At 43.3% G+C, this 10,811-nt stretch overlaps 1 protein-coding gene across 1 annotated transcript in view; it reads right to left on the bottom strand.

The window, feature by feature from the left end:
- Positions 1-639: 639 nt before the first annotated feature.
- Positions 640-10,811, bottom strand: part of GRIN2B (glutamate receptor, ionotropic, N-methyl D-aspartate 2B) — a gene marked incomplete at its 5' end in the record, with an annotated part of 34,482 nt that continues 24,310 nt past the window's right edge. Inside the window, 4 exons of the mRNA XM_010192362.1 lie at positions 640-2,553; positions 4,439-4,677; positions 6,437-6,624; positions 8,709-8,869. Of these exons, the coding sequence (XP_010190664.1) occupies positions 640-2,553; positions 4,439-4,677; positions 6,437-6,624; positions 8,709-8,869 (2,502 nt within the window). The remainder of the gene's footprint in view (positions 2,554-4,438; positions 4,678-6,436; positions 6,625-8,708; positions 8,870-10,811) is intronic.

Here is a 10,811-nt window from a genome sequence, read left to right as displayed (position 1 = left end):
ATATATATATATTTAAGCCCTAAACCCCCATAGTCTTCACAAAATAATGTAACGAGAACCTCAGTATAGCTAACATATAAGTGCATCATCAAGTTAGTCATGTTATTCCCCTTTCACTTTCTCCACGTCTTCAGACACTACTCTTTTCTAGGCAGTTTTAGGAAGAGTTGCCTAAGCAAGTATATTTTCCTGCATGTCCATTATACTGCTCCTGCTGTGTCCTCCTGCCACACACGTGTGGGTGCACATGCCTTTCTCTGCTGGGAGCCAGCAAAAGTGGAACACTAGACTCACTGATGCTCCCCCGCAGCCCACCTCTCCCCTGCCTTCTTCTCTGCTTCCTGAAATCACGAGCAAGGATATCCAACTCCAACGTCACTGTAAAGTGCAATGGCTAGGAATGGAGGAGAATGGGAGGAGCGAGAACATGGAAAAAGAGATAAAAGGGGAGGGGTGGGAAAGACGAGGAAGAGGAGAAACCAAAGAGGTGGCACTTGTCACCAGTGCTGCACTACTCAGAACTCCAGTATCCCACAAACTAAGGATGACCCAGGAGAGCAGCAGATGGGATTGATCCCACCCCACCCTCCCACGCTCCACATACACCCCCAGTTCCTCCCTGCACTCTTCCCCTCTCACTCAAACGTCAGACTCAATACTGGAGAGTTTCTCATAAACATGCCCGTTGCTAGAGCCATTGAAAGCCCTGGGGTTTTTGTTGTTAGGCACACAGGGGTTGGACTGGTTCCCTATACAGATGTCCTTCTGGAAACGGGCTGGCACAGCCCCGTGAAGGGCTGAGACCACCGGCTTGTTGGTGGTGACGATGGCTCGGAAGTCTGGCCTGGCTTTGGGCCCTCCTGCCACCACTGGCTGCCTGAAGAAATAAGATTTGCTGCCGTGGAGCAAGCATTGGTCATCCCCAAAAGTGGGGATGAAAGGGTTTTGGGTGACCCGGTCGGGGTAGAGCGACTTGCTGAGCATGTAGCCCCCACTGCTGCCGGGGTTGTTGTGGTGGTGATAGCTGGTGGCGGGTACTGAGGACTTGTTGTTGGCAAAGGTGGTCTCACTGGCTGGCATCTCAAACATGTGGGCGTAGGGGCTCCCCTCCAAAAAGCGTCCCTTGTCCTTGAGGCTGACGCTGCGGGGGGCCAGGGCTGAGTCATCCTTCTGCAGGTCTACAAAGGTGTCATAGGAGTGCTGCCGGCGGAGCTTGTTGCGGTTCTTCTTCTGCACCTTGGAGGCAGAATTGGAAGGGCTCTGAGGATATTTGGAGGAGGAGGTGGTGCTGGTGGCCACGGGCACAGGGGCAGGTGGCTGGTCCAGCTCTTGGAGCGAGTTGTCCTCACTGATGTCGTACAGGTTGCCTGCTTTCTTGCAAGCCTCACAGCGGATGCAGGCCTGGCGAGTGGAGTTCTGCCCCACCACTGATGGCGTGTAATTGTGCAGCTTAGAAGGGCAACTGCGGCAGAAATTAGCCCCGGGCCGTTCTTCCCAGTCTAGGTTGGTCAGGTTCTTTTCCCATGGTGCCGGGACCCCACTCACAACACCATGCTTGTGCTCGTTGCTTCCACCAAACTCACCCGAGCCATGCTTGTGGTGGGCCCTGTTGGTGCAGGATCCGCTCCCTCCTCCTCCTCCTCCCGTGTCACGCTTAAATTCGTCTCCCCGCTCTTTGTAGATATCTGTCAGATCCACATGTTCCCAGTGTGGTGAGTTCTCCTTGGCCCGGAACTGGTCCAGATAGAAGTCCCGTAGCCCTTCCTTGTCCCTGAAGTAGCGCTTGTGGTCAGGCGAGCGGGGTGGGCGCCGGCGGTAGGCCAGCTCTATCTCATCAAACTCCCGCCGGGACTTAGCAGAGGCCGGGCGCTTCTTCAGGCTGTCTTTGTACTGCTGCTTCCGCCGCTTGGCTGCGTTGCCCTCGATGTTGCCATAGGTGACTGTGTGAGTGGAAATGTCAGAGACGTCTGAGCGGATCAGGTCATCATGGGTCCCGCTGCCCCCGTAGCGGTCACTCTTGAAGGAGAACTTGCCATAAAGGTCACCCAACTGGCTGTGCTTGGCAGGGGGTAATCCCAGGTCCAAGGGCTTCTTCCCAATGGACCGCGACTGGGCATTGAAGGGCGGGTTGTCACAGTCGTAAAGCCCATCGATGGAGCTGGTACTGCCAATGCTGTGGGGGCGGTGGTGGTGGTGGTAGTGGTCCTGATACACATTGCTGTCCTTCAGCTGGAGGTTGCCAAAGGTCCTTTCCACCTCACTAATATAGTCACTAAAGAGGTTCTCCTCACAGGGGGGGTTGTTGTAGGACTTGCAGTCTGAGTGGGTGAAGCTGCGGCGGTGTTCAGAGATATCATAGACTGATGACTCACGACGGATAAAGTCCAGGGCACTCTGGGGTGATCCATTGACCCCTGACAGGTTGGCCATATTCTTGGCTGTCCGAAGCAGGCGAAGGATGTTGGAATGGGTGTTGTTCATAGTCGCCGTGGGGGAGTTCATTGCTGACTGGCGTTCCTCAATAGCCACGCCGTGGATGCAGCTGTAGATACCCTGAAATGAGAGAAAGCAGGAAGGTAAGTGGTCCTGCAAAGAATGCATCAAAGGACACCTGGACTGGAAAGCACGCTGTGCAGCAACAGCATGTTCCTGTAGGACAGCAAGGCCTATCAGCCCTCCATCATGAAGCACAATGAAATCAAATTAAATTAGACCTGCTCTACCAACACTTGCTGTTCTGCCTCTCTTCCATGCCTCTCATGTTTTTTCCTTCCCTCTGATTCCTCTTACTCTGCTTTCCTTCATGTCATATCTGTAGGATGCAGGAATAGCTGCTTGCATCTGTAAGCGTTACTCAAATCTAGTAGGTGTAACATGGAATTACAAATGGGAAAAAATGCCCTTGGGAACAAAAGCATCAAGACAAACGATTCTGTGTGGATGAGAAGAAGAAAGACTGTTTTGGCCCTTGAAATTCATCTGGCCATCAGTGAATCAATGAGACAGGAGCTTTCTTAAAAAGGGAACAGCTTCATTTGTCATCAACTCAGCTACATTAATCACCAGTATAGATTAGAAAAGGAAACAGAGAAAGAGCAGGACTGCTGAATAGGTATTTAGGTCTTTTTCATCTGGTTGAGTGAGGAACAATAGAATTTTTAATTGCATTCTGTTAAATTTAACAGTGATAACAGGCTCCAAATTGACATCTCTGAAAGCAAAAGCCCTCTATGCAGCCTCAGATCAGACAGCAGAAGTGTGTGTTTCCTCCACATTCCCCACTAACTCATTTCATCCATGACACAGACTGTTAGCAAGGAGAAGAGCAGAAGGAAGGGAGCTCATTTATTCCCTGGCCTACCAAAAGGCGCCTGCTGATTAATGTCAATTGTGAAATGGACACCATCACATCACGTTACCATGGTTTCTCAACAGCTAGCAGATGATTAACACTTTTCAGACTTTTTACAAACCTGGCCCAAGTCTAACAGATAACCCCAGAATAAAAGAATCTATACTTAGCTAAGGATCACCAAACACAATCCCTCATCTCATCTCCAGACTAAGCCAGGTTAGAAACTAACAATATAGAAGAGAGGCTTTGCCCCTGCATTCAAAAGGCTTTGTCAATTCCCCTTAGCAATATGTTATGTAGCAATTATATACTACTTGCGCAATCAAAGTTAATTCTGTTACATCAGACACTGAGATAAAAAATGCTGAGGTTTGTCTTCACTTGAGAATGGACCAGGAGAAGGGACCAAGGGTCTGAAAGAAATAAAAAAAGCTCCAAATGGGACACTGCTAGCTATACTAATAGCAGAAAGATGACTCAGAAATTACTAGAATCTGCTTCAAATGTAAATATTACATCCTAAGGCAGATTTGCATAAAGCAATTGCTAAGTTCATGTGGTCATCTTCTCTGGAAGGATTTCTGCATGGTTTAGGGCGTGCCTTTTGTTTAGGGACTTCTGACTGTCCATGATAGCACATTTCTAGTTAACATAAGGTCAGTTTATATTAAGGTTAACATAAAGTCAGCTAATACAGAGGACAATTAAAAAATCCTGAATTTCTAATCACGTTATCCACCATTACTTGAGTTATTGTCCCTAAATTTGACCTCCTTACAGCCCACTTCGGAGGAGTAGATAGTTACAGTAAACCTCTCTTTATAATGCTTTTTCATTTCTATGTGAAATTTCCATTTCCATGACCATAATCCATCAGAGACCAGAGATTAAATGCGATTAGAGACCAGAAAAACATTAGATGCTCTTGCAACATTAACGGTGAAAAGATGCCAACTTCTGTCCTGCAGACCATCACTCTATGCCACCTATGTGTTAGACAGCCTTGGTGGATTTCCCCACCTCCAGTACCTAGGACTGTCTGAATGAATCCTTTGTTCCTTCCTACTAGCTAATAGCACTCACCCTGCTGATGGAGAAGACCACACCAGGCTTGCCAGAGCAGACACCCATGAAGCAGTGGCGGAATTGCCAGTAGAAGAGATGCTCACAAATGAAAGTGATGAGACTGAGGGCCATGGCTGCTCCTAGCATGTAGAAGACACCTGCCATGTTATCTATATCCAGCTGGCTGCTCATAACCTCGTTCTTCTCATTGTGACAAATGCCAGTGAGCCACAGAGCTTCCAGCTCCTCCATCTCCCCTAGAAAAACAGAGGAAAGGAAAGAAACAGGTTAGAAAGAAAAAGCCCTGCAATGGCTAAAAAGCTGAAGTTGGAGAAGATTGAAAGCAAGAAGCTGATATAAGGTCTTCTCCAGTGGCCATGCTCTTTTTCCATATCTATTACATCCATGAAATATCCTAACTGCCCTTTTGATAGGGGCAGGTGCAATTTATCGCAGGGAAGGCAACAGGATTTTTCCACAGCCAGATATTAGGCACAAAAAGCTATACCACAGGACACAGCTATCACACTTCCAAAATCTCTACAGTGAAATCCTGAAAAAGTTGTCCACCAGATGACTGAAGACCTGGCCTCACAAACTTCCACTTTCATATTAGGTCAATGAAGGGAAAAATCAGTGATTGGTAGAAAAAAAAAGGAGTCATTTCTAAATGAAAACGTGGTATGTTTCCAGCTCAAAATTCAAATTGATTATTTTTTTAAATCAAAATGTCTGATTTTGAATTTATTTCCATCATATTCATAGGTCATTAAAACTAGGAGCAATGTTCCCAGAAATATTTGTGCATTTTTACCTGGCTTTCTTCCCTTCAATTTTGTCCATATTCAACACTACCACATCCTCTGACCAATCAAAAATATTACTAATTTGTATCAGCTAGGAACAAATGTTCTGTAGTCTAATTTCATACCCCACTTACTCCCATTATGGTATTTTCATGAGGGGAAAGAGAGATATAAACACTCACACACACGTACTGAGACATTCAGAAACAAACTAATTTTGTAGGTTTTTTAGGCTGTTAGGAAAGTTAGTTTTTTCACATTTTCAACCTCCAGTCCAGTGACGGGGGGAAAAATCAGTATATTTATGTGGTGCAATAGGACAGTCTTCAAAGCTTTATAGAGAACTTGTGTCTTTTTCAGAAATAATATTTATTAGGCTGTTTAGGAGACAGAATGCACTCTCTCTCAGGTGGCGAATTTTCTGCTGAAGTATATCACAGCTATGTTCTTTACATATTTATTATATCATGTGCTATTTTCAGATATCAGAAAAAAATAAATACTTATAAATAAGATAACCTGTAGATTTTATTTATTCTAAAAAAGTACAGAGCAAGATGTAATATGGAATGAAAAGGGAAAGTGAGGAAAATATTTTCGAAGAAGGAATTCCTTATCCAATGAATACTTTTTTTAATAATAGCGATTTTTCTGTAAAGCATGGGATCAACTAGGTAACTATAATGTTCTGATTAAAAACTCACTCCAAAATATGCTTCTGACTCTCAAGTCCTTCCTTGTTGTTTTTTTCTGAGGTTCTGGAAAATCTAAGCTAGCTCTTTCATCCAGAAATATTTATCCTGTAATTTTGAAAACTCTGCATGGCTTGATCCTGTCTAGAACTATGGGATGACTATGGAAAGTCCAATGTAATTAGTGGGTTTGGTCATGGCAAAACCTCAAAGGTAGTGAAAAGTTCCCAACAGAAATCTTGTTTTTACAAGACATTCTTCACACAACGTATTTTTCAAACACACATCTGAGCTAGTTCTATGAAACCGTCAGTGTTTTTGACACTGCTTTTGATGATACTGCTACCCTGCATCAACAACATAAAACAAGTGACATCCTCACATTTTTGGTGTAATGCCTCTAACAAATCCTTGTTAATAACACCCTGTTCTCATCTCAGATCTGAAACACTGGAGCTTACATGCAAAACTTGATATTTCTTAGGAAAACTCCAGCTCCTCTTTTTCTTGTCACTTACCATCTCCAAAAAGCTGTAGAATGGCAAGATCAACCTGGCGCTTCCAGCCTGAGTCCTTTTGGATGGCAATGCCATAGCCAGTGGAGGCAAACACTTTCCCACTCCCAATCGTCACCAGCTTGCAGCCTTCATCTCTGCCAGCCATGTAGTTTAGCACTGCTGCATCATAAATGAAAGCATCCAACTTCCTGCACAGGTGCAAGAAACAAGATGGGTATGGTACAGAAAAGAGAGAATCTGTTTGAGTTCAGAGGTGTTCTCAGGTAATTAAGGCAGAAACGAAACTCTTTCTGATAGACTACAATAGGTTGCATCTTCATCGTCACCAGTGAACTAAAATCTGAGACTAGAACACGTTTATAGGTGAAGCTAGATTATAAATGAGGTCTGCCTATTTCTTTCTGATTCCTTATCATCATTTGTGATCTGAAAGAAAATTTGGAATACAAACATCCTGCAAGATAAAGATGAATGAAGAGGAAGTCAAGGGGATCTATAGTCCTAAGAATAGCTTGTATTTCTGTACTGCCTTTCATCTCAAAGGAACCTAAAATGCTTTATAAAAATGTATCAATATTAGATAGCAAAGTAGAGGTTGGAGTAAGAAAAATATTATCCCCGATTCAAACTGCTGGCATGACTTAGCTGAGCAAAATGTAATTTTTTTTGAATTAAATATAGTCATGACTTCATGTTTAACTCCTCAATTACTGTAAAAGCACTACTGGATTTTTACCAATGTCAAGTGGCCATGATAGCAGCTTTACGGTTTACCATGCTGAGTAGATCTTTGGTAAAGAGTGCTTAGCTGAAATCCATAAGAAAAATTCTGTTTCAGTACAGAGAAATCCCCATTATGGTCTGAGATAGGTAGACAGCACAATAGACTGATGATAGCCTTTCTCTCACTGCAACAGATTGATTTGGATGTGGGGGGCGGTGTCAGGAGGTTGCATATTCCACATAAGCAAAGACAGTTGATGAGTAAATCCTCCTGCTAGATCTGAAATGAAGCACTTTCCGATAAAAGACCAAAGACCTTCCACCTTTCACATTCTTACACCCACGCTATCTTTTCAATCCACCTCCTGCACATATATTTCCAGTATGGTGATTATCTCAGTTCAAGTCTGTATCTGTGGGGAAGTCTGCCCAAGGGTGGATATGAAGCCTGGATGACATCTACTGCAAGTGATGAGCTCTATTTCATCCTTATACTTCCAGGACAGAGGATATTTATTTCCTGGGTGATGACTGTCCTGGCAAATATACCTTCCCAGGATGGCATCCAACAATGGTACAATCACTCATAATGGGCTGTGTGCCTCTGAACCTGGCAAACAGGTTTAGGAATATTTTGTCACTCTAGTAATTAAATTGGCTGAACATCTTCATTCGTGCTTTGGAATGAACTTTCTCATAAGAGTGCAACATGAGTGTAAGCAAGAATGGTTTTTTCCACTGGGGCTGGTCTCTGACAACTGAAATGGTCAACTGCAGGAGGAGGTCTTTACTTATAAAGGACAAAGTCTTGCAAAACGGCATTTTAAGTTAGCTCCTTTACAGATTCATTGCTATTAAAATAGGATTAGTTGTTCAAACATACTTTTTGCTAATGATTTTTCCCACGTTTCCCAAATTACCCAAGGAAATGTTCCCATTGTATATACTTACTTATTATTCAAACAACATTTTGTTCAGTCCTTGATACAAAAACATTCCAGAGAGAAAGGTTACTTCCAAACTATTCACATCAAGCACACCTTGCATTACACTATATTAGCTAGTGATACACTGGGGTGGGATTAGTCTGTCAAGGATTGCTTCAGCTTCCTGATTAACATAATCTTTTACACACAGAAGGAGGGAAAACAAAGGAATTTCCAGATGACAATATAAATGCTCTGGGAAAAACTTAGTCCACAGAGGTCTGTGAGCTTTTCCTGTGTGTGCATAAAGACCTATCTTCATGAAACATCTTGATGAAGCAAGGTCTTTGGAATGAACATACACAAGGAAATAGAAGATTATTTTTTGAAAAATATTCTTATAAACGCAGCAAAACCAGAAACTCCTATACAAATGTCAAGAGAAAAACCTGACTAAGAGAACCAGAGAATTATTCTCCTGTGTTCTGTGTGGTCTTGCTATACTTTTAACCATGGTATGATAATGAAGTCTCATTTTCCAAACCCCACAAAAAACTTTCCAGACAACCATGCAAAGAAGTCAGGTTTCTGTAGTGAGTAAGTATGGAAGAAGAAAGCCTCACCCAGTCTTCAGCGAGAACAGTGCATCATCCACCCCTCTCTGATTGAACTTCACCATGTAGCTGTGCATTTCAGGGTAGTTGTTGCGAATGTTCCTTTCTGTGCTGCCATTAGGAACTGTTCCGAAGCGGAAAGGGGGCGAGAAGTCATTGGGTTTCTGGAACTGGAGAGACAGAAAAAGAACATTTCTCACAATCTTTCAGCAAGAAGCAGTCATCTGAATGGGAGAACACACTCTCCTTGGAAGGTAATTCTGATTTTATTTTACTATCATGTATAAAACATTATTGAGAAGATATTACATTTCACTGTTTTCAGACATAAACATCTCTTGTTAGTACTGATATTCTTGTCCACTCTGGATTAAGTGCAGAAAATAGCCAGTGATCAAAGATTAAAAGGAGGTTAGATAAAAGGAAAAAGGAAAAAGGAAAGGGAAAAGGTAACAGCGGCTTTGGAACAGAGTCAAGGAAAGATTTCAATAAAATCTATGTGCATTTTATCCACTTCTAAGAAGTATCTTTTTCAGCTCTGTGGATGCCTTTGCACTTCCTGATTCTGACTGAAGTAGAAAAGTAATTAATGAGGAAAGCTGCCTCATACCCACTTCACCAAACGAATGATCAGCTTTCAAACTTTTGGGCAAATGTCCCAAATGAAATGCTATTAGTGGCTTCAAGTCACTAGTAACATTTGAGGCCCAGAACAGAGCTGGCAAAATACTCCAAGCCTTTTCCTGCTCCCAAGAAATACATTCATCATAACATTTCCCCTACGGCTGCAAGGCTGTGAGATTTTATGTGCCACTTGCTTAACTCAAGTCATAATCAATGCTCTCTGGGGTTTTATGAGCAGTAAAATTTAGACTGTCAATTATCAAGACAGCTTAAAACTCATAGAACCAGCAGACGGGAAGGAGCACAGAACTACAAGCCAGGAACTGAATAAGCAGTAAAGAATAAGGTGCAAAGGTAGGTTATATGGAGGGGAAGCCCCTTCCTCTCTTGATATATCAAGCAGTAGTTTGCCTGGTGCTAATTCTTGACTGCCAACTATGACTGTATATTTGGATGATCCTGACAAGCACACTAAGATCATGCTAACGCTCAGACTAAACCCATTTAACAGCAACAGTTCATCTGGTACATGAATACATGTAGTTATGTACTGCCACCTTCTACAGTGGAAATGTGGCTGCAATCTACTGCTTAAAAAACATGCAGATGAGTCTTGTCCTGGAGTTCTGCTCAAAGCCAGTTTGGAACTCAGTCAACTCAGCTGAGGAGGCCAAAGCCACTAAAGCAGTGTATCTCATTCATAAGATCTCAGCAATAAGGCCAACCAGGAGCTGTGTCTGAGAGTAGGTGAATGCACCATTCACACCACCTGTTTCTGTACACCAATCAACTCATGTGGCTGTGCAAGGAATCATCTTTCCAGTTTGGATGGCGAGATGGACTGGCTTGTATGTGCACACATGAGTTTGTGAAAGAGAACACATGTCCTACTGCTTTAAGCCAACAGAAAACATCAGGGTTGTTTTTTTTGAAACACAAGTTGGCACATCATTGAAAAGAAAAAGAGGTTTCACATAGCATAAAACAGATAGTAAGGTGGCTTTTAGAACCTTGTCACACCCCCTAGGGATGAAGACAAACTCATAGCTATCAAAACCTGTAATGAAAACAAACTTTGATGGGAGAAAAATCACTGCAGCACACTAAAATTATTCTTTTTTACCAAGCTGATTATAGCAGCAGCTTAGGGGACCCATCATAAGAAGGGCATTGGCATACAGACACAAAGGAACACATTCTCTTTTCCTGACTTGCTAAAAGAGGAGTTTGCAAAGTGGGCAACTTGCTTCCACAGAGGCTGCAGAACCCAGCCTTGAGAACAGATGGGGCACCCCTATCCCCACAGAGCCCTCCAACAGAGTAAATTAAGCAAGGCAAGCAGCAGGCAGGCCTGACCAACATGCTACAGCATGCATGGAGGGAGGGGCAGCAGCTATGAGAGCTTCTCTCTGGGCCCATCCAATGTCCATTTTATACCTCCATTCTCCATTCCCAGTGATACAATTTCTAGTTTTGTTTCCTTCCATC

The sequence above is a fragment of the Mesitornis unicolor genome, unplaced genomic scaffold (genome assembly GCF_000695765.1).
Source record: "Mesitornis unicolor isolate BGI_N332 unplaced genomic scaffold, ASM69576v1 scaffold9829, whole genome shotgun sequence".
Lineage (NCBI taxonomy): Eukaryota > Metazoa > Chordata > Aves > Mesitornithiformes > Mesitornithidae > Mesitornis > Mesitornis unicolor.
The sequence above is the reverse complement of the archived record's forward strand: the minus strand, read 5'-3'. Positions and strand labels throughout refer to the sequence as shown.